This window comes from Rhinolophus sinicus, chromosome 5, assembly GCF_057876585.1.
Source record: "Rhinolophus sinicus isolate RSI-liver-muscle chromosome 5, RSI-T2T, whole genome shotgun sequence".
Classification (NCBI taxonomy): domain Eukaryota; kingdom Metazoa; phylum Chordata; class Mammalia; order Chiroptera; family Rhinolophidae; genus Rhinolophus; species Rhinolophus sinicus.
Window position 1 is genome coordinate 3,156,575 of NC_142505.1, and position 24,555 is coordinate 3,181,129.

Below are 24,555 nucleotides of genomic sequence, written 5' to 3' on the forward strand. Positions count from 1 at the left end.
CGTGCGAGGCGGCCGTAAATTACCCCACACTCATGTGGCTACCGTCTTCCTTTGGGAAATCGGGGCCTGTTGAGTATGCCTCCTGCTCAGTTGTTTCTCCCATCCCTTCAGTTGCTTGGAAAGTGTGGTTTTGCTTTGGTCGGGGAACTGTTTTAAACTTTTAGATGTAAGATGAAAATATTTATGAGTTTCCTCGGGTGTTACCTGACAAAGGTGACTTCAACGTCAGTTGTAAATAAGAAAGGACAGAACTGAATCGAGACCGCGATGTCACTTGGCACCGCCTGCGCCCTCTCGGCGGTCTCGGGGGCACCAGGAGCGGAGCGGGCAGAGGGACAGTGATTGATTCCTCCACATTTGAAAACAGGGTGGAAAGTAGAAAGATTCTACTTCTATATTATCTTCTTGTAACTTTCCGTGCCAACGTTCCCTGCCCTGTTTCCATGACTTATTTTTCTATAGCACTTGTCACCTTCACAGACACAATGTGTGATTTATTTGTGTTGCTCAGGATCGTTTCACTCATTTCAACCTCTTGGAGAAGGGAGATTGTTTTGTTCTGTTTTTTAATGCTGTACCCGGTGCCTAAACAGGGGCTGACATATAGTAGGTGTTCAAAGTAGGCATATTGTAGGTATTGAATCTGTATTGAATGAATCTGTATTGGCTGCTCTTTGCCTTAGGGAGCATTTAAAAGTAAGGGGCGTGAGTGATGACATTTCCAAAAATTGGCAGGTTTACCACAGGGCAGCTCCGATTTCTCTCTGTGAAGATGAGAACGGTGAAACTGCACCAAACCAAAGCCTAAATAGATGGTGAATAAACACATGGCTTGCATGTATATCTGATGATGGCTTTATTTTCAAAACTGTAATTAAATGAGATAAAAATATATGGTTGAAGTTGCCGAACCAACTTAAATTCAACATAAATAACAGCTGCTCTTCATCTGAGAATTTCATCTATAGACAACATTTTTTATGCCCTTAAAATTTTTAACCAGTGTACAGCTAATTCAGCATCCAGTATTCCAAGAAATGTAGTTAAGAGAAACTTGAAATCCACTTGCATCTCCCCAGCTTTATATTCAAGTAGCAGTAGAATAAATATTCTCGGAAGAAATGCTGGAAAAGCACAAATCAAGAGGCCATAATAACATTAGTAATCTGTATTGCAGGAAGTGAGAAACGGCCTGCCTTCGAGATCTCACCGTCTGCCTATAAGTGTTGGCCAATTCCATCGTGAGAGCAAGGCTCCGGCCTGCATCCCCAAAAGATGAACGAAAGAAAAGAAACCGCATGACAAGATTGAGATGAAGTGATTGCTTTCACTTGAAAGCAGGGTTTTTCCTGACCAACTGTAGGGCTGCTTGATTTGTGGTGTCGCAGGTTTGAGCGTGACCTGTGGCCCATAGTTCTCCATTTAGTCATGCGCTCCCAAGGTTTTTCCTATAGATTACTAATGTTATTATGGCCTCTTGATACATGCCTTTTCAGCATTTCTTCAGAGGCTATTTATTCTAGTGCTACTTGAATATATCTGATTTGCCCTCTAGGGTTGCCCTTTTATGAAGAAGGCTGGTACAGTGAATCACAGCTTGCTAATTTTAATTTTCAGAGGGGAGAAGAAAAGGTTATGAAGTAAAAGTTCAAAATGAGGAATCATGTTTCTTTCTGTCAAAACTGGAATGGTCGACATTCTATCCGGTTATGGAATTCTTACCCTGGGTGAAGAACAGATAATTGTATGAAACATCTCTGGCTAGCTGGTAATAGCCTTGGTCACATAACAGGCCCGTGCAATTTGCACCATGTTTTTTCTTGTTTTTATTCCCTGGGGCAGGGTTCCAGGGTGGGAGGGAATTTCTTTTGCCAAGCAGGGAATTTGTTTCATATGGTGATTGCATTCCAATCTATGTGTATCTCTAAGCTTTCATTTTAAGGCCAGGTAGGTGGTTCAGTGCCCTAATTAGAGACGTTTTTTTAAAGATATCTTCCAGAGCTTCCCCGGCCACTGAGCACACAGAAGCTGAGATGCCGGGAACAGTGTGCCATGTGGAAGGTCCCCCCTGTCCAAGGCCTGCTGACCACCACCTAGGTGTGTAAGAGGGAGGGAGAGCAGTGCTCCACAGGTACTAAGTAGGTGCCTAATATGTATCAGACGCTGTCTGGGTCATTGTGCCTGAATAAAGACGGGAAAGATCCCTGCTCACACTGAGCTTTCGTTTATTTTGATGGGAGAGGAGAAGGGACAATAGGCCAAATAGCATACAAATAAAAAAAGTCATTGCAGATACGGGTAATGATTGCTCTGAAAGACGTATTAAAGAGATGAGGTGATAGAGAGTCACTGAGGCCAGGTGGTGGTCTATGTTAGATAAGCACTCATGGAAGGCTTCTCGGAGGAGGTGGCATTTGAGTTGTGTCGTGAAGAATGAGTCTGATAAGCAAAAGATGGGTAGAGAGCATACCATGCAAAGGGAACCGCAAGTTCAAAGGTCCTGAGACAGGGCTAACCCTGAGGTATTTGAATCACAGAAAGTAAAACATGGTTCTTACAGTATAAATAAGTAAGGGAGAGCATAGCAGGGAGTCGGGGATGGGGAAGGACCAGATCCCAGAGAGCCTTTGCCGAGCAGTGGAGAGTCTATGTTTTATTCTGAAATTTACCAGGCCAGATGCTTTTCCGAAACCTTTGTTTCTCTTTGTGTTGTGAAGTATGAAACCAAAGATGGGGAATGCAGCTGCCTCGCCATTAGCACCCCTGAGTCAGCATGACAGGCAACAGGGGATGAGATCCCGGAGAGAAACGTGCCAGTAACAATAGGCGGTGTTTAGGGGCCCCTGTCTCCAAAGAGCAATGTTACGTATGACGCCGTGTAGCATGAGTCGCAGTACCTCGTGAGCTAGACGGGTGAACGCTTTTACGGGACGCACAGGGCGACGCAGACATTTTAAACTGACTTCTTCTTTGGCTTCGTAAAATGCGTGAATATCCAGATAAAATTGAGTATGTGAAAGGCATGAAGAACGAGAACCAAAATGAGAAATAAAAACAACTATTAGGGAAATCGTACACTTGCAGCAAAAAGGGCAGCAGGGCACTTTTATTTTCTTGTAAAGTCAAGAAAATAATAGGAGAGGGGTGAACACTGTGAATGTCTCAAATAGACAATCAACGAGTGTGGTTTTGTGCCTGTTATTTAATTCCATAGAGAATAGAGGCGAATTACATGGACTTCTGGGTCAGGAATACCCGGATTCCAAGGTCTTTGATCTTGGATGTTGATTTTTTTCTTTCCATACACTGGGAATTAGTGACAATGCTTGCTTCCTGTAGTTGTCTTGAGTATTATATGAGTGAATGTGTGGAAAGTGAACGATCATGTCCTTTACATAAGCGGGTGGAAACTGGCTTTACCTTTTCCCCAAAGGGTTAATATTTACAAAAGTGATTAGATTCCCTAAACAGTGCACAGAAGCCTCCTCAACAGGTAACACTGATTATGCTCTTTCAAGTTCCTGCCTGGGGTTTGTTGCTGGAAGGAAATTGTGTGTAGTAACGTGGGGCTAGAATGAGGAGAGTAGCCCCCCTTTTGCTAACTGCAGGATTGCAGATCGCAGGCAGATTTGCCTTTGGCAATATACACACATGTCCTCATCCTATTGTTTTATTTTCCCTTTTCAGCTCTTCTACAAAAAAAAAAAAAAAAAGGAGTGAGAAACAACTATGAAGAAACATCAAATCTCAGAGTATTTCTTCAGTCGTTAATACTTTTTTGAGCATTCTCAGCTCTACTTTACATCCCCATTATTTCATAGATTACATTTTCCGTTATTTCTTTTTTATCCAAAAATTGCATTCGAAGAATTTATGCTGCTCTTATTTACTTGTTAAGAGGAAAAATTCTGATTAAATCCATTTATGGTTTTAAAATGACATTTCTGTAATTCTAAAGTAATCCCCAAAGTGTGGAGTTTATCTGGTATGACTAAAGAGGGTGAGAGAAAAATCCAGACATTTGAAGGGAGGACATGGTGAGGGTTGGAATCAGCACCTGGGACAGCTCCCACCCAGTCTTCCTTTTACTTTGAAATAAGTGCTCTAAAGATATTCAGTGATGTCCATAGCAGTACCATTAGGGACTATGAAAGAACAAGGTCAAGAGCCATTTTTACAACTGAGTCATTTGTAAATTAAATGCACATTAACTTAGGAATATTAATAAGGCTGTTTATTATGCAAAGATCTCCAGGAAAAAATTTGCCTTTCTTTTCAATGTCGGACCACTAGCTAGAATCACATGTTGGTCTCTTACTTTAGACTGCCAACAAATTGGGGTATTTAATGTCAAATCTTTAGCACGGCCATAAGGTTTTTGCTCTGTTTGGTTTTACGTGGTTGTGAGGGAGATAAAATGGCTGACACCTATACCTGGAAACTCAAGGCATATCTGCTGAGGAATAGAAAACCAAATAGAAAAATTAATGACATAAGGAAAAACAAGATACTGACAAGCATATGTATCATTATTTTATGTTTATATATATTTTTTCAATTTCCATTTATATCCTTTTTCTATCTGTTATACAGTGTAAACTTCTAAACCTTTAAGCTCCATGAGTAAAAGATATTATCAGTAAATAATGTATTTCAACTTTTATTCCTGTTTTAAGATAACACATTTTGTGTCCTTCATAAAGGACAAACATCAGTTTTTACTAGTTTATGAAAATGACATTTCCCACCTTTATATTAAAAAGTAACACGAATTCTCTCAGACCACATCATCATAGGAAGACGTTCTTAAGGAGAGTTACCTGAACCCAGTATACGCGAGTGTATCTTACTTGTAAGTCCCATTAAAAACACCGTCCATGCACCACAAAGGCCGAGGTATCTGGCTCACTTCACCACCTGTCGAGACTTGAAATCACAAGGAAGACGAGCTAAAGACGATGGAGTCTAAATCTTATCCACGTTTTTGCCACAGCAGGCTTGACTTGACCACTCTGGTGTCTCTGTACCTGGTAGAAGTTTCCACTCACCACCTTCCCCCCAGGGAGTCACTCTGTAGCCTTTCCTTTGACGCTCAGAAGTGATCATGACAGTGCTTACATGTGGAAACTAGTGATTTTGGACCAGGCAGATGGTAGGTGCTGTGCTCTCATGACCTTAACCTTCAAAGAGCCCTGTGAGGTGGGAATTACTGTCTTGATATTAGAGCTGAAGAATCCAGAGTTCTAGGAGGTTAAGTAACTCACCCACATCAGACGGTAGACAGTGAGACTGCTGAGTTTGTACTTGGGTCCTCGGACTCCAAGGCCAGTGTGCAGGACAATTACCCAATCCCTCCTCTTGCTGTACTTTCTCACAAACAGGGAAACCCAGCCAGCCACACCAGTCTCACTGACAGTTTCTTCCTTCTTCCTGTGTGGAAACAATGTCAAAAATGTGGCTTTGCAAATCATAAGATTGTGTAGATCTAGACTTATTTTCGGTATGAGCCTCTAGAATCCAAGAAACCATGCCACCCTGCATCCACAGAGTGGCACACACTCAGGGAACACATGGCAGAGTCAAGACATAATCTTAAGTACACTGCCTGATAATTGGTTTTAAAGTTATGCTCCAAAAAAGAACCCTCTTTCTTTTTATAAATGGTGCAATCATCATTATGAAAATCATATTCATAACAAGTGTTTCGCTTGACGATTTTTCCAAGCTGATATTGATTTCCTTATTGATTGCTTCTTTCAAAGTTGGAGGAAGCGACAACAAAGGGAACTGGTGCTCGCAATTCCTTGTTCTGAAGCACCCCGTGAAAACTGATAGAATCCAGATCTGCTAAAGTCAGGGAAAAATATATATTTTTTAACTTGTAGTAAATAATACATGAATAAAAATACATGTATTACTTGCATGGTTTACTGCATCATTTTTCCTCTTGTCTTTTCTCCTGCCTTTCTGGGGATTCTTAATAAACCATGATATGTGGTATTTTCTCATTCACCTTCCCTGGCCATTTAAAAACTAAACTTCTCACACTCTTCTCTGGGTGGTCCCACCCCATGAATGATTTCAGTTCTTCCTGTTCATATGTGTGATGGGCCTAAATAAGTTACCCTTTTATTGACTGTTATTACTTCTCAAAATATACCTGGGACGCTCATGATTTTGTTTTCTCTAGAACATATCCCGGTGCTTACTGTAAGCCACCTCTTCCTCAGCTCTAAGCATTTCATAACTTTCCAGACAGGAAATATGTGAAAATTCCCCCCACCACCCCGCCGATGCTCTGATTTTCTCTGCAGTCTGAATTCTAATGTTTTCGTATATGAAGGGTTTCTTTATTATTGTTATTTATAACATATTACAGTTTTAAGACCTTTGTACACTTTTACTCCCCCAGGAATTCAACTGCTAACTCAGTTCCCCTGTGCTCGCAATAAGCTACACACTCCAAGTACTGAGTGTATTTTCCAGTCTCATTTAAAAAATGAAATGTTGGTATTACATTCCACAGGCGAATAAAAGACAGTTTTCACAGAAAACTGTGATAGGAAAACACACGTGCCACAAAATTGTGTGTCCCGTAGCACGTGATCGCGGTGGAAAATGTATGGAAAATGCTGATGAATGAAATCAACTTCAGAAAATATAGCCTTCTCTTTTTTTAAAGTCTACGAATCTCCTGTCAATGAACCATACACAAAGCTGGGAAAACAAGCTGTTCTGAAAAAGCTTGGTACCTGGATACTATTTTCCATCATACATACATGTCATCTATTCAACCATTATCTTTGGTCGCCATGTGCACGGAGCTGAGGGAACACGACCCGGGTGAAATTGTTTAGCTCCTTCCCAGCACGGCGGCAATGCTGGGCCTTAGTGGAGGCATTCCTGATTCTTTCCTCTTTGTCCAACTTCCCCCTTTGCTCCTTTTTAAAATAATTCCCTCATCGAGGGCTCACTCACAAGGAAAAGCTAAGGAATGGAAGAACTGAAATCAAATGTACCAGCTCTTCGCGTTGTGCACTGAATGTGGATTTTTTTTTTTTTTTTTTTTTTTTTTTACATATTCACTGAAGAGCATTAAATTCACGCAAACAGGCTTTTTTCCCGCCCCCAGAGTATCAAGTATCAACTTTGAATGCTCTGTTTCACTGGCTTCACTAAATCAGTGAAGTGGTAGTTTCCTGTGTGTGACAGCAGTGGCTTTGGAGAGAGACAGACGGGAGCTTGTGTTCCTCTGGCTGCTTCCTAGGTGTGTGGAGAAGGTGCTGCCCTCTCTGAGCTTCAGCGAATCACCTGCAGATTGGGACTTGAAACTGTAATGGAATCAAATGAGAGCTGCATGAAATGTACTTGGCGTGTGGTGAGACCTCCGTGCATTTTGCAAGTCGATGCCCTTCCTGCCGTCCGTGCTGCGGTCATGGTGATAGGACATTATCTGAAGTGCGTTCTGTCTCTCAGTGCCCGTTGTTAGTGACCATTACCTAGTACCAGAGCTTTGGCGATAAAATGACTCTAAATGAAAGAATAAATGGGAATATTGCTGGGAAAGGCTTGGCCATGAGTGTTCAAGCTTCCAAAAATACCCATGCACACATCATTCTTTGGTTTGGAAAATTATGCTGCTAGCAATTACCGTCTGGATGGATAGTTATATCTGGAAGGACCAAGCTTGGACATGTCTTCTTTCCTTAAACATGCGCATCACAGTAGTGACTTTGGATTAGCACCTACAGCTCCCGCTAGAGCCCGTTTGCTACTGGGAATGCTTTTCAAGTGGAATGATGGGGGTGTGACTCTCCTGCCACTGGGTTGTAGCGTTCCTCAGTGGGCAGGACAAACACAGATAGCGCACCAAACTTGTAGCATGTAAGGCCTACTGCTTTGCAAATCTTGTCTCATTTCATCTCTTCCCAGAATTCTGATTTTAGAACAAAGCACATGTATTCCCATCTATGAGAACATGAAGACTTGTCCCACACAAGTAAATACAGAGATGATTTTCCAACAGATCTGCCCAAATGCAGTCTTTCCGTTCACTGTGTAGGTAGGGCCTACCGTCTGGAATCTGTTTCAATGAACTACTAAGCATATGTGTAAATATTTTCTCAAACACCAGATTCATGCGACATACTCTGTCTTTCTGAATCTTGTAGGGCTGCTTGGATTCAAAAACTGAAAAGAAAGAAACAAGAATACAGCCTTTTAAGCTCAATAGGACAGTTAGCTATCATTGCATATATTTCTCATTGTCTTTCCCATTTCTTAATGTGCTTTTTCTACTCAGAACTGTGGCAGATTTTGCTTCGGTAACATTTAATCTCTATCAGCTCCTAGTTTCTCATGCAACTCTGGAGATTGGATGGGATGTCTGTGCTAAAACAGATGACTTCTTCTAAGAACCGGTGTGCAGAAGTGACAATTCAGACTCAGCCGATGTCCCTTTTAAGGATAACCGTTTGCACCATTAATGCTATAATAAAGGTTTTTTTTAAATCTATGCTTTAATATTCTTTGAAGGCTTTTCAAATCATTTCCCTCAAGAGAAGAAGAAATTATGTCCTAGCCTCACCTGGTGCTCATTGAATAAAAAGAAGGTATTATATCAGAAATGTAATTCAAATTGTAGCCATGTCTTTTTGTGCTGAGGATGTGCGTGTCTGCCCCATGTTCCTCTTTGTACCTCGGCTCTCGTGGTCCTCGGCTCCTGGGATTGGGTGTTTCCTGTCAGTCCCGCCCGCTGAGCTCCCGAGTTCCTACGGACAGAAGCTGTGCTCTCACCATGTTTGTCTGCTGAGCTGATGACCAGATGATGTTTAATGAGAATTTTATAAATACTTACTGATGAAAACAATAATGTATGAGCTTAAAATTTGCCTAATTTCAGAAAAAACTAATAATCAAGATGTGTGTGTATAGATTTTTTAGTTCCCAAACTGTCCCTGAATGCAGGCCTGAGTGTGCAAATGCTCCGTCTGTAACTGTGGGCGGGCTGCCCAGGTCCTCCTCACTCTTATACTCACTAATGTAGCTTCTAACCAGGGTCATAGAACCTCTCTTTTCTAGTCTGTAAAATGGGGACATTATTCACACTTAACTCTTATAACTGTGGTTAGGATCGCTTGAGATCACCATCATGAAATACTTACCAAAATGGCCAGCAGGGAGGAAACAGTAAGTCTTACTCTGCTCTCCCTTGCATAGCTCCCAACCGCTCAAGACACACTTGGCTTGGAATAACCCCCAAATCTGATGAGAGCAAATGCTTTAGACAACGAGAAATGAGATGGCACCTAAAACACTCCTTGAGAGGATTTAAATGTGGGAGGATGACAGAAAAGCCGTTTGTTTAACAATAATATATGTCACCTCCTTACACACAGTTCTGACATGAACTCACTTGTACTGGCAACTGCTCCTGGCCGACTCCAGCTGTGATCTGGGGCTTTGTAATGTCTTGTCTCTGTGACCAGACTTGCCCTCCTTGAGAGACGGGACCGTTCTTCCAAACAGAACCGTGGACATTTCCTTATAATCATTAAAACTACACAAGAAGTGTAAAACAATCACGTATGGGTGTGAATGTGTGTTTATCCGTTGTCTATAGTGTATAGAATATGTGTGTGTGGGGAGAGAGTTATATTCCAGGTCCATTCAGAGTGACAAACATGATTACATCTAACAGAATGGTTTGTGCAGTAAACAGAATTGCGTATCAGAAAACATGACTTGACCGCCTGTTAGGACATCATTGTAGAGGTGCCGTTAAACATCCATTGCCTCATGTATACCTGCGCTGTCCAGTAGGATTTTCCACAGCGATGTAAGTGTTCTGTCTGCTGTCCAGCATGGTGACCAGTCGCTACATAGGCTGTTGAGCACTTATAATGCAGCTAGTGTGACCGATGAACTGAACTATGGTGAGTGGCTGCCTCACGGGACAGATAAAGGACGACAGGACAGCGTCACGTGAAAAGAGGCTAAACTGAATTCTCTTTGTGCAGGTGCTGCAAATTCCCTTTCGAAGTAGTGGGACTGTCCTGTGATGTCTTAGGACTTTATGTTTTAAATCCTTTTTCTTTGATTTGTCCCAACAGATCTTGAAAACTTTAAAACGAGAACGAGAAGCACGGTGTCTGTCCGTCAAGGGCAGGGGATGGTCCTGCTCTGCGGCCCGCCGGCGCATTCCGGAGGTAAGTCTCAGTGCACAGACGCCTGTGCCCTTCACCTGCTGGTGCTTGTCCCTCTTGACCCCAGCAGAGGGGACAGCGTCATTTGGAGAGAGTCCCAAAGTCCCTCTGTGTCGAGGAACAATCACTGTCAGTGCCCCTATAATTAAGTGGGAAAGTACGGAGTGTGCGGATGCCCCACCCACTGTCCACCTGGCACACGGTGGATGCCTGCCTCAGTGCGAATTAGAGTCCTGTTGCGCAGTAAAGCGACATAGGTAAAACTAGCCAGTACTTTCTCCAACTGCATTGGGTTAAAAGGTGGCCCTGCCTCATTTCATCTCCTTGTTGACCTGGGAGGGGATCAGACCCAGCACCAAAGTCCGTTGGCCCCAGGAGCCGGGATCACTTTGTACAGACTCAGAATGGCGAGGCCTGTGAGGAGTGCCTCTGACCGCAAGTAACTGAAAAGCCCGCTAACCAGGCCCCAGAAGCCTGGAGCTTCTGTAGTTCTCACACACATTCCCATAGGCGTGTGATCTGAAGCTGACTGGATGTCTTCCAGGACCTAGCCCTTTCCCTCCTCCTTCTCTGAAGTCCCAAACATGCAGTGTGGCTGGGGCACCAAGTGTGGGGTGCAGATAGCAGGAAACAGAAAGAGGCAAGGACCGGAGTTTGAAGTCTCTTTTTCAGTGTGTCTTTGTGCTGCAGAAGCTCTGCTTTTACCTACATTGCACGGATCACCCTCCCCCACCCCCATGACAAAGGAGGCTGAAAAAGCAAGAACTTTATACAGATACTGATGGTCCTGGGGGGGGGGGGGGACACTCACAGTTTTGTTAATTAGTGAGAGTATGCATAGTGCCCTGGTGGTGGCCAGCAGTGTCGCTGGAAGGACTCTGTACTGAACAGCAAATGTGACTGCACAGAAAGGGCTCTGTGTGTGGATGCTTAATAGATAGTGGTACTTACTGGGATTCCACTAAAGTTTGTGATGACAACATTGATAAACTCTGCTCTTGGAAATTATGGCTCAAATTTGTTACCTGCTAACCTTGTTAATGGCCTTAATTTTCTATTTGGCTTAAGACATGATTAGAAGAGAAAATGCTTTAAACTGAGGATTTGAAAACACCCCTTTATTTTTGTCCTGTATTCAAAAGTTGTCACTCTGCCTTTCTCATCTAATGGCCCAGCTAACATTTCCAGCAGGAGATGACAATTAGCAAAATAGGTAAAAGGCTCCCCCTTCAAACATGATGAGAAGAAAGCAGGTGGGAGAGGTGGGTGCCCGTCCACGTCTGGTCAGGCCGTGGTGTCCCGAGGGGCTCTGGTTTTTGAAGACCTCACAGAATCCAGACCAGATGTCAGCAGCTGGTGTTCAGAGAAATGGGTCTGTTCTTGGGACTTCATTTTCCTTTCAAGTGAGTCCATTACATTTGGGGCATGAATGCAGGCCCGGGCTCTGTTTCAATCATTATTTGATATTGGGCAAATATCTTAAGTTCTCTGTGCCACACTCTACTGATCTTTAAAGGCAAGAGATTAAAGGCAATCTCTCAGACCCCTTTAGTTCTCTCGTTATGAAATAATAACTCAAAACCTGAACATAATTATTGAGTGGGTTTCATTATTGAAGTCTTGTCACTCACACAGAACCAATTAACTGCATGTTTATTTAGGTTAAAGTTCGCTCAGACTATCACTTCCCTTCTTATTATGAAATCTGATCAAAGCAAGGATTGGAGATTTCCGAATTTCTTCTGCAGGCTACCTTCACCGCCTCCAGTTTACATAGCATGGCAGCCGCTCTAAAGCTTCATCTTGTGGGTGTATTACGGGAAAATGCACACCGCTCTCTGGTGTAGCGATGCCTTTGAGAAAGCTAAGACATGTGAAACGCTGCTTTACTGCGGCACGGTGAGGCACCTGACTCCCTCCCCTTCCCACAGAGAAATGCATTAAAAATGTCCGTGCACAACCACCAAAATGCACTGGACTCGCCGGCAGTAGCCAGCAGCTCTGAAACCGGTTCCGTGAGCCACACTGCCATTCCTGATGGTCCTTGATGGTGAAAGACAAGGGATACATATTCCCATTATGGGCTCTGTTAGAAGCTGTGTGCTCAGTGCCGCTATGGGCAAGGCAGACGAGGCAGGGGGATTTGCAAGAATGCAGCCAGAAGGGTCTGGAAGGTTCTAAGAGAGCATCGGCTGGAGGCAGTGGAGTCCGTGATTATCTCATGATATCCCCCAATGCAAACTGGGCAGCAGTGATGCCCTCATTGCTTCTCCAGGCCGTCACCACCTTGACGCTGGCAGAGTCCCCAGGAGCCACTGGACGTGCCAAGCATTTTAGAACCAGCATGTGGGATCCCGGTTTCAGTGGTGACAGGCCCTGGAGAAGACAGGGAAACGGTCAGCCTTTTATTCTGTCAGTGGGGTACCGAGGAGCAGCGTGGCTCCGTCGTAAGGAAGGCTGCCGTCCTGTTTCAGAGCCGTGCACTCAGACGTTAGGGTCGCACAGAAGTGAGCCGCAGTGGGTCTATTTAGAAAATCGTTTCAGTCAGCAGGTACTTCCAGGACGCTACCAGTCACTGTGTAGTGACTTGTCATCTTTTAGTTAATAGATACGAATGCAGATGTGCTGTCATTGCACAGACTTTATTATTGAATCTTATCACAAACACCAAGAAATAGAAATCACTCCAATGGTCTCTGGCTGTCTGTGAGGCTGATTCATATTAGAAACAGTTTCCTGAGGTCTGGAATTTCCACCTTGCTTTCCATTACCTCCAAGGTCATGGTACCAGGAATTCATGACCTTCAGGAAGCAGGAATAGTACTTTGAGATTCTTCCTTCCAGTGATGAAAATTGCCAACTTATTCACCAGTGAAATCCTCAGGAACTGTTCACCAAGAGGGGTTTTGGTTCCCACCTGCCTTTTGTGTCACCAAGAACTGTGCTCCTCAAAATGTGGTCCAGGACCGAGCATCAGCCTCTGCCTCACGCAGCAGTTTGTAAAAAAGGCAGAATCCCGGGCCCCACCCAGGGGCCTACAGAATCAGAATACTGATCTTAACAAGATCCCAAGTAATGAGATGCACCTTAAAGTTGGAGAAGCCCTGAGCTGTACTGTGGTGTACGCACATGTACACACACACACACACACACACAGACACACACACGCGCACAGACACGCGCACACACACACACACACAGACACGTGCATACACACACACACACACACACACACACACACACACACACATACACACCACCTCTGGGCCGTGGTGGGCAGGGCCCTAAAGCATCACCCAGGCACCATGTTAAAACCATAGGAGCCAAGCCTTTTCCCCAAGGGTATTCTGATTTCGTACCTCTGGGCAGGATCCCCGAAACTCTCCTTTCGGTAGACTGAGGCGGCACCATGGTTAAGATTCCCCCCCAGCCCAGGCCTCCTGTCAAGAAGGTGTGCTCTGATTTCCATATCACCTGCACAGAAGGGCTCATATTTCAAAGAACTTAAAATCTAGTCCCCTCTGGCTCTACCTTTGACCTCGTATGTTTGTGGTTGTTAATAAGGGAGATGAACGACTCAGAAAAGACTGGCCTTCTCTCATTTTCGAACGTGGCGTTTCACATTTGGTGAGCTCTTACTGTGTCATGTTAGTGAAAGTGTGGCTTCCTGGAGAGCAGAAACCAAAACCCCATGACTCTGATTCTGAGAGGCTTTTCATTGCTGTGGGTTTTATAGAAACGAGCTGTCGGTGTCATCGTCAGATGCTTTTACACAGAGCACATCCTGTTAGACTCAGATCCCATTCACGTGGCAGCAGACAGAGGGACCTTATAACAGAGTGTCTGAGGTCTTTATGGTGTTTATAATGCTTTAGTTTACATTATCTTATCTTTTGATCTTCACAATAATCCTATATGAAGTAAGGACGTGTGTTTCCTAGATAAGGGAAATCGAAGCAAGCAGATTATAGGAGGTCACAAGTTAATCAATGGCAGGGCCAGGACTTACCTTTGCCTGGAATGTGCTGCTTTTTTTCCATTCAGGAGAAAACATCCCAGATCAATTAACTGTGAATTTCTTGAGAGGGCTATTCTGGAATCATTTATGGTTTTAAAAGCACCCAAGGTGATTCTAATATGCAGCTGGGGTGTCTCTGCGTTACAAAAGCAAGTAGGTCTTGTCCCAGCTAAACCTCTCTATTTGCAAGTATCTCCAGGGTCCCAGAAATTTGATTTGATCTGGACATATCCATAAATATTATAACCTTAAGAGAATCAATCATGCCTTCCTACAGCCTGTCTGTTTTAACCAGATCATTTTGCATTCACTGCAGGACAAAGGTAAAGCATGAAACTAGGGCACCCACATTTCAGCCCTAGCTCTCCTGCTAACTCACCATGTGGCCTTGGGCCAATTATGTAACTTCTCTGACCTCTATTCTGTTGCTACCTTCCCACACCTACTTAGCTTCCAGCATCCAGATGTCACCTTCAGGATCAGGCTAACCCAGTGTCTTTCTTAGCCCCAACAGGCTGACAGGCCACTGGTCCAGGACTCATCTCACTGTGCCAGAAATGAGTTTCCTTATGCCCAGAATAATCTCAAGACATGCACATTCTGGTCACACTGCCAACTCTGCCCAACTCCCCACTCGGTGCCTTACTCCTACCTCCTGCCCTGAAGTGGCTCCCGTCCTTACCAGTTCTACCTAATAGACTTAGATTTCCAGGTGCATCTTTATTTCCTCCAAATACCAATCCATTTCATTGTAGTCCAGACACTGGTCAGCTCTTTCCCTCAAGTCACCCAAAGGTGCCCCCAGGTTCCATTCTAACCCAGCTTCAAACCTCGAGCCACAACCCGCCGTCCTTTGGTCCTAAGTATGGCTGACATCTAGAAAGTCCAGTGACAGGGCTCCACTTCTGTATCAGGACCCCTGGGATATGGACATCACACTGGCTGGGTTGTAGTTTTGTCACCCTCTGATTTGGATGATTGGCCACCTTCCTCAGGAAGCAGTCACTCCCACTTCCAGATTATTCCCACTCCTTTCTCCCAGTGAGATTTTAGGCTCCCTCTCCTGCCCCATGTCTGGTCCCCAGCGTAACTCTCCAATCTCATCACTAGCTGGATGGAGTGGATCTTGGTCTGGAACCATCTCCAATGTGTTGTGAGGGTAAAAACACATAATGAATGTGGAACAATTAGTTAGGTTTGGTTTGACTTTTATCATTTGCTTAAACTTGAAATTAAAGTTTAGTCAGAAAACACCCTGTCTTTGGAAGAGATGATTCTTGATTTATATTCATGTAACAGCTTTTCAGTTGGCAAATATTCTTCCACGATGTCTCCCAAGAGATCTATATGGAATTTGCATGTACCGTTGACATGCACTGGTCATGCCCGAGCATTGAGTCTTTATTAAAATGCTGATATAACCAGTCTCGTAACATTTGAAAATTTCCCTTAAACACTCAAAATGACCACTGAGGTATCTCAACCAAATGTTCTCATAGACCAGATCCCGTGTAATTCTTTACGTTGTATCTTCTCCAAGTGTGTACAGTATGTGCCTGGCTCTATTTTGTTTCCTTACAAGAAACAAAGCATCAGGTCGACCTCACAGAGGCCAAGATTTTAAAAATAATGCAATAGTGCTGCAATTGTTTTTTAATAGACTAAAGAATGTAGTCTTCAACTTATTGTACATAGCATCTTTAGAAAAGCAAGATTTGGGATTTTTATGTGGTTGTAAAATTAGCTGTCACTTAATTGTCAGGAAAAGCTGTAAGAAGAACGAAGAACAGCACTCTAAGTGTTGGGTTCCAGTCTCCTGTTCTGGTGACAGTAGGACATGGTTGACCCTGCAGATGGGAACTAAAGAAGGCCTAGCCTTTCTCCTCAGTCATCTTTCTGTGTGTGTGTGTGTGTGTGTGTGTGTGTGTGTGTGTGTGTGTGTTGTGGGAAGGTGCCCCCAGATAGGCCCAGTTTTAGAAACACTGAAATAAAAACTGATAAGTAGTGGTCTGAGGACATGGAGTCCTTCTTTGGTCACCACTGAGGTAGCTGTCATTTGATGCTCATTTCATGTGACCCGAGAACTGACTTACCTGAGAGATGCCTGATCTCCTGCAAATAATTTTACAAACCACAGGTGTGCAGTGGGTTAAGACTGACATCAGTGGAGATCTGTGATTCACAAGAGGTTCTGTCATTAAGGTAAAAAGTTGGTTTTTATCACCTGGACTTGGAACCCTAGGAAATAAGATTTAAATGCTGGTTGGGGGCGTCATCAAAATATTAGGACTGTGCCATCCCACGAGAACATTAGGGCAGAAACTTTGGCAAACCACCTTTTTTGATATCATTTTTATAGAAAATGCATTCTGGGTTCCATTTCTAAGCCAAGAGGCTTTGTGTATTCAGTGAAATAGGTGTCTTTTGCAATTTAATGAGAAAAAGCTGACGTGCAGTTAGTGACAGGTTAATCAATACCATAGACTACCAGGTATCTTTTTTCTTCTTGGGATTACATATCCTTAAGGCAGTTGTGTTTGGGTTTCTTGAGTCGACCGTGCGCCTTTGAAAGATACAAACCTGGACCCTTTTATCTGTAATGAGCCAATTCCTCTCTCTTTTCTCGTCCCGCTTTGCCACTCAGAAGAGGTTGGTGATTTAATCAGCATAGAGGAATGTGAACCCATTTGGAAGATGATGGTTTTCTCCATTCATTAAGCCTCCCTTTTTCACTCATTGAGCAGAAAAAAAGATCCACACTGATCAGAGGCTAGTTGTTAGAAATGACACAGTGCCGTGTTTCATGATGAGCGGAAAGGCTGCTGGTGTGATTTCTTCTTAGCACACCACGTCCAGGCTCCATTTCTCTCAGCCACAAGGCCATTTAGCTCAAAGAATCAGAAAAGGAAGCAAAAGAGAGGAATGAGGACTTGTGTGTCCAGAAAAATGACTTGCTTCTCCCCCACGGGAGGTGACAAGAAGAATCGAGGTGAATATTTCTGATGTCAGTTGTCTCCAGAATTGGTTAAGCGTATTTTGTGATGCTACTGACATACATCTTACCTTTGCATTTTCCTGTCAACTCTTTTTAAAACAACTTGAATGTTTCATAACTATACTTTCGAATGTCTTGATATTAACGACTATACACCTATGAGGGGAAAAATGAGTTTGTATAAGAAGCAGACATTTTATGCATGTAGAGCATTTGTAGACTTTATACATCCGAGCCCCCGATTTCTTAAATGAACCTATGTAGAGAGTTGGCTCGTCTGGTTTCTAAAAAGAGCTCCCCAGGAGCGGTAGCTGTACACTTTCTACCTAAATTCTCCTTTCAGTTTCAATAAGAGACTTGCTGAAGCTGTTTTTGCAGTTATAGCCAGTCCCAGGCCACAGCTCTTAGAAACAGACTCTGTAACTTAATAAACAGCAATTAAGTAAATTTCTTTGTGTTTAGCCTAAAGATCATTTAATTTTTAAAAAGTAGCAGAAATAAATTTCAAGAAATTGTTTTCTTTTTTTTTTCAGGTGTACAAAACAATGTAATAGTTAGACATTTACACTCCTCACAAAGTGATAACCCCCCTCCCCCAACCTACTACCCCTCTGACGTCGTATGTAGCTGTTACAATTCCACTGACTCTATTCCCTATGCTGTACTTTACATCCTGTGACTATGTGTGTGTGTATATATATTATACTTGACATTCAATATTATTCAGCTTCAGCTTCAGGTGTACACTGTAGTGGTCAGGCATCTACACCATCCCTGAAGTGGTCTCCCTAATAAGACAAGTGCCCATCTGACATCCTAGAAAATCTTCACATTATTGATTATATTCCACAAGCTGCCTTTCGTATCCCCTTGGCAATACTGTGGTTACCAGTTGTGCTTTCTAATCCCTCTACCTTCGCTCCCATGCCCACCCTACCCCCCACTTCTAGCCAAGTCATTTTTTTTCTCTGTATCTCTGAGTCTATTTCTGTTTAGTTTGCTTGTTTATTCTGTTCTATGAGAAATTGTTTCTTCGTTTCCTCCTTTGCATCTGTGCAACTGTTCCCATGTTTTTTACTTGGCAGAAACCAAGGATTTTAGTTAGTTAATGCTGGTCTAATTACCCAGCTTCTCTCCTGACAGTTACCCTGTACTGGATTCAATGAAAGACACTATATCAGAGTGTCTGTGGACAGATTTAAATTCAAGTTGACAATGACACTCTTTTCTTTTTAAACATCCCCCCATTATTGAAGAGATTATCTCCAGGTCTCATGCTCAGAACTGGAGGCCCCTTGATGAGTCAGAGTAAGGGCCAAACACACTGGCACCAAAAGGAGATGGCGTTTGGAAAGGGAGATTTCACCCACCAACCCGAGTGACCTACCGACTGTGATTATTCAACCAAGTCAACTGCGCACAGAGCTTTCCCCTTATGGAGCCGTCCTGTCCCAGGAAGCAGTGAAGGGTGATTTTGTGTTGTAACACAGGTTCTAGCTGGGACATGAAGCGTCTGGAGATGGAGAAACACGTTACATATCCAGTAGAGTGCTACCAGGGATGTACCAGCCAGAACAGAAAAATGACCAACATCATGAACCTGGCTGAGCATTTCATAAATTACCCAGTGGACAATCACTGCAGGATACGTGGGGGCCATTCTTGTCTCAGTGCCCCCTGGAAATACAGCCTATGAATCTGTCTTTTCAGCTGGAAAAGAAATGAGCAGCTGTATCAGTACATTGTCAGCAATGACTCAGGGTTTTGTCAGGTCAGTGCATCATGATGTTATATTGAATGAAGCAGGATAATGGCACAGTACAAGAATCAGGAAATGCTGGCTGCATCCTGGGAATTTGAAAATAGACTCTGGTTGGGAGGTCAGAAACAGAAGTTTCAAAAGTGGAATCTCCACCATTGTCAAGATCTTGATCCTGTGAGTGTGACAAAATGAAGAAGAAGGTGGCCATTATTCTGCTACTTTTTAAAAAAAACTCATTTAGTTTAATTTTCAGAAATTCAGGGGAAAAAATAACTAGAGTAGCTCAAATCAGAAAACTATGCAGTTGGGCAAGTGAAGTCCATTTTCAAAAGCAAAGGACTAGATTGTGTGGCATTTGGTCTAAAGGTAGGATTATGGCTTCTGATGCTGTGTGATGTCAGAACACTGAGTTAAAAGATTATTTAATTAAATGACAGGATATTCATCCCTGACAAAAAGTATGGATGAAAAACTTTTTTATTCAATCATGCGTTTTTGAGTTAACCATATTCACTAATAATTTTGACACTTGAGACATGTGACACGAGAATAAATACAACATTCCAAATGGACTAGTGATAGTTTTAAAAAGAGACCAACTCTGCCTACATTATGAACTTAAATAAATGTTCAGTCTTTAATTCAGAGGCTGATTGAGCGGCTGTTCATGAATTTTAGGCAGATACCAGCTGCTAACAAACAGTGGCCGCCATTTTGTACTGAGCCAAGAAAGCCCTTCCCATCTCAGACTGTAACACACCTGATTTTTCTAACATCAGAGAAAAATTGGGTGTGTTAGTTGCAGGTTAACACATTATCACAATTTTCACTGTCAAAATTAACCCTTGGAAAGGAGTTGTGTTATAACAACACTCCACAGGAATCATAAATCCATATGTCAGGCACAGGTGGAAAGACAGTTGCAATTGATAACTTTGCATTTCAGAAATATCCAAGGAATCTCTGCTTTGTGAAGTAATTTGGGATTTGTACATTTTCTCATTCCTCAAACCAGCACATACACTAGGAAACACTTTGGAAATGCCAAGATACTTCCATTGTAGGTGTTTGAAGCCCAGGTTGTATCATTTCATGCAAATTCAGGTTTGCCTTTTGAAAAAGATAAACAAGATTTTGAAAAATAAGAAATAGTTGATGTAAGTATCATAGGTTTCTTCCATTTGTGGTTCCCACTTATTGAAATAGGTATGACATACTTCTGAAATCAATACCTAAATATAAGAAAGATGCTCCTACACCTTCTTCTCTATAAGTCTTTCAAATGTGTTCACTATATTTCCAAGCCAGCATTCGTTATCAATGTACAGATCCAGTTTACTGGAAATTGTGATGAATGAGATTTATAATTGGGTCCTCACAGAGTGTGTAGATTAGGATTTCAAGGTTGAAGAGATTGGATTGCTTTTTAAAAGTAAAAATGGTGAAGTTTGGCAGAACGTCTCAGATGCTGACGTTGTAGTAGACATGGCAAATGAAGGAGCAAAACCAGAATGGCCCCTCCAACCATGGGACGTGCAGGGCAGATAATCACACTGGGATATGTGCTCTTGGTTGTGGGTTGGGAGAGGAACGGGGTTCAATGATCTGATCATGTAAAATAGAAGGACATGACGTAGACTGGAGAAGGCGTCCCTGGAGAAGCAGCTCTGGAGCTTAGACTTAAAGGATGGATGGATGGATGGATAGATGGTTGGATAGATAGATGGAAAGAAGGAAGGAAGGAAGGAAGATTACCTTGGACAGAACAAGAGTACATAAGTCTGGAATGGTGAGGTTGTCTGGCCATGATGGAAAATTAGTGTAGTGGGACGCCTGACAATGGCAGGGAGAAAGTACAAGCGTAAGTCTGGGATGAAGGCAGAGACTAGGCTCTGAGGTGGGAAAGCTCTACACGTCTTTCCAAAAAGAGGTTGCTAAAATTTGTTTTGTTTGTTTTCAGTGGTGTTGTAAACTAGGAGATGAGTTGGGGTGGAAGGCAGTGTTAAACTGGTTTCTTGACAGCCAAGGCTGATTTATGATTAACCAGCTTTCTTTAAAAAAAAAAAAAAAAAAAAAATACCAGAAGCAAAGTTCTAATTGGACTAGAAACAGACGGTAGCCATCATAAGCCTACTTGAAAAATTACCCGTAATTCTATTCTCAGGTCAAATTGAGAAATGACGATAGGAGATAATATTAGTCCATTCTGGATGGTATAACAAAATGCCACAGACTGGGTAGCTTATGAACAGTAAAAATGGGTGTAGATATACTGGGTGTAGACACAGAAAAAGGGTGATATCATAGTTCTGGAGACTGGAGGTCAAGGTGCCAGCGTGGTCATGTGAGGGCCTCTTTCTGGTTCATTACAGTGCCCATCATGGTGTTATCACACCGTGGACGACACGAGGGAGCTCTGGGGGGGTCTCTCATAAGGACACTAACCCAACGTAGGGGCTCCACCTTCACGACCTGATCCCCTCACAAAGGCCCCACCTCCTAACCATCACATGCAGGGGTTAGGATTTCAACATGTGAATTTGGGGAGACACAAACAATCACATTAGCACAGAGACTCATGACGAAACAGATAACTTGACAACAAGGAAGATGGAAAGGGTCTTGAATGGCTTCTGGCAATGGCTACTGTATATCTCTATGTGAAATATTTACCAAATCTGGATAGCTAGTTCAAAGGTCTGATAACTGTCCGCTTATGATGAGAAACTTTTTTTTCTAAGGAACCCAGAGGAAGTGTCCTACCGTATTTACCAACACACACACACACACACACACACACACACACACACACACACCATCAATTTCCCCCCTTAAAAATCAGCAGGAAGTCAACAGTTCCAGCCAAAGCTTTAAAGAGATAGAAGCTAACATGGCATATTGGGTGTAGACACAGAAAAAGGGTGATACCAGTTCAGTCTGCAGGTGATAGCTGAAGCAATAGAAAATTTTATTTCAGTTCCTCAGAACCTTACTAAATCAGTGATAGCCAGAAGCCAATAAGTTGGAAAGGGAAAATGACTACCAAATGGCCTTAAACTTAAGATCTGACATAGGAATTCTGGGAGACCCTGTGGTCAGTTTCAGGGGATCAAAGTTACACCCATTTTTGTTGGTGAACCTAAAACCCGAGTAGAATCACAACCAATGTTAATAAATAGAGTTGAATTAAAAAATCTACTCCATAATGATAACCTAAGAAAATACTCAATGATAAAAGGGGAAGGGATGGGAAAAGGGGAAGTATCAGCCATTGCCTGAGGATTCAAAATAAGACCAACACCAAAAATGCATGTGAAAGAGATGCCTTAACAAAATACAGTAAACTTAAAGTCATATCTCTGTTGTGCTTTCAGTCAAGAAAAGACATTCGATGAAACCAAGATTCTAGTATGAAAAGGAAGCTGATACAGAGCAGGGCTTAAAGGGAGCTGACAACGATTAGAAATGGAAGCATTAAAATCTGCAATGCACACTCAGTAAAAAGCCAAATGAATATTGTAGAAAATTGAATTAGTGATAAGCATGACTAAGTGGACAAGTTTTGGGTTTTTTTTTAATGTAAAAGGAAAGTATAATGATCACAGAGCTTTGTAAATATGGAAATTAGGGAGTAAAGATCCAATCTATACATAACGTAATTGATGCGTATATTTGATCAGTGTATACATACTATTTTATTTAGCATTGTGGCATACTTGTAATTTCATGTTGTTCCATTATTTAAATACTAAGATCATATTGTACTTTCTCCTCGTTGAAAGGGAGCCAAAAGGTATTATGGTACTCTTTATTTTAATAATTAGAGGAAGTGTAGATCTAGGTAGATATAAAACCGGAATGTGTACCTTCCAAGTTGCTGGAGACGATTAAACCCAGAAAGTGTAATCTATCAACTAACAGCCAGAAGTAAAGATGAGCGAAACAGCACATATTTAAAAATACGCAGAAAAGATGACAGATATAAGAGCATATAGCTTATGACATAAAATATGAAGAGGTATAACTTCCATATTAAATATGAGAGCAGCAGATCAAGTTAAAAATATGCGTGATCTAACCAAAATATGATAGCACTTATTTTTAAATAAAATATCTCTTCTCTTAACAAAATAGATTTTAAAAAGAAGAGAAAGGAGGGTAGAATTATCAGTTTACGACCTAGTATTATTTAAATACAAAAACATTAAATCAGGAAAAATATTTTGTATTATTAAAATGCACAAAACACAATGAAGACATTCCAATTACATTGTTTTAAACACCGTAAAACATAGTGTCAAATTTATAATGGTAAAAATTTGGAAAATGCATGGAGAAATTACAAAGCACATTTGTTATTTAACTTGACAGACTAAGTAAATAGAAATAGGAATACAAAAAAATGTTAATAATGTTATAACAAATAACATATATTTATGTAGTTTCTTTTCAAGTGCCTGTGAAATGCTTATTTTAGTTGGTTATATATTAAGCCAAGAAATAAAGTTTAAACAAGTTGAAATTGTATAGGTCAGGCCTTATTTTCTGCCATCATGTAGTTAAACTAGAAATTAACTACAGATCAGTTTAAAACAACAACAACCACAGGTTTAAAAAAAAACAACCAACACACGCAATATCAAGTCAGTTTTCTGATACCTAGTGTGTCTAAACAGAAAATAACATAATTAAATGGATGTTTAATTATGGATGTTTCAAAAATGAAAGAAATTAAAACAGATAGATCTACACATATGAAATTTATGAAAAGTACAATGTGAAGCAAATTAATAACCTTAAATTTATTATTAAGCAAAAAATTTCTGTAAGTCAAAATCAATAAACTAATATTCACTTCATGAAACTAAAAAAGAATACAGAACAAACTGTGGGAAATGAAAGATGAAGGTTGAAATTAGTGAATTAGAAACAGCACACGGAAGGTAGTCGAGAGTTTTGAGAGAAAAAAAAGGGTGAGCTTATCCCTCTCCAAATCTAATCAAGAACGAGCAAGAGAAATACAAATGCACAAAGTCAGATTTAAAAACATATACCATTTTGCGTACGAGATTTAAAATCATGAGAGAAAACTGTGGACCATTCTATGCTCATTAGAACATGTGGGTGAAATGAACAATCTACTAAAAATGTAGAAATGATAAAATTGAACCAAGAAAATAGTATAGAATAACTGAGTAGACCAACGATCATGGAAGGAAATGAAAGTTGTCAAGAATTACTTTCTCCAAGTGCTCTGGGCTAAAAATTTTATGAAGAAATTCTTTGAAATCTTTAAGGTAATCCTGTCACCAAATAATTGGTTCCAGGGCACAGACAAGATGAAAAGCTCTGGTCCATTTTATGAAATGAGTATAATTCTGGTACCAGGACCTGGCAAAGACAGAGGAAAGGAGAGCCACCTACGCATGTTAACACCTACCTAGTGGGTAATATACGTCAGGCACTATTTTAAATGCTTTACATACCCTAACTAATCTAATTCTTACAGCAACCAGATGGTAATATAAATGCTGTATTGCCCCATTTTACAGAGGACAATGCCCCTGAGACGTCG

General features: G+C 41.8%; 1 protein-coding gene across 9 annotated transcripts in view; it reads left to right on the forward strand.

Moving 5' to 3' along the window:
• CNTN4 (contactin 4) overlaps positions 1–24,555 on the forward strand; it is a 769,881-nt gene that overhangs the window by 558,873 nt on the left and 186,453 nt on the right. For all 9 annotated transcript variants that reach the window (XM_074312213.2, XM_074312216.2, XM_074312211.2 and 6 more), the window contains one exon: positions 10,113–10,208. In XM_074312213.2, the coding sequence (XP_074168314.2) occupies positions 10,113–10,208 (96 nt within the window). The remainder of the gene's footprint in view (positions 1–10,112; positions 10,209–24,555) is intronic.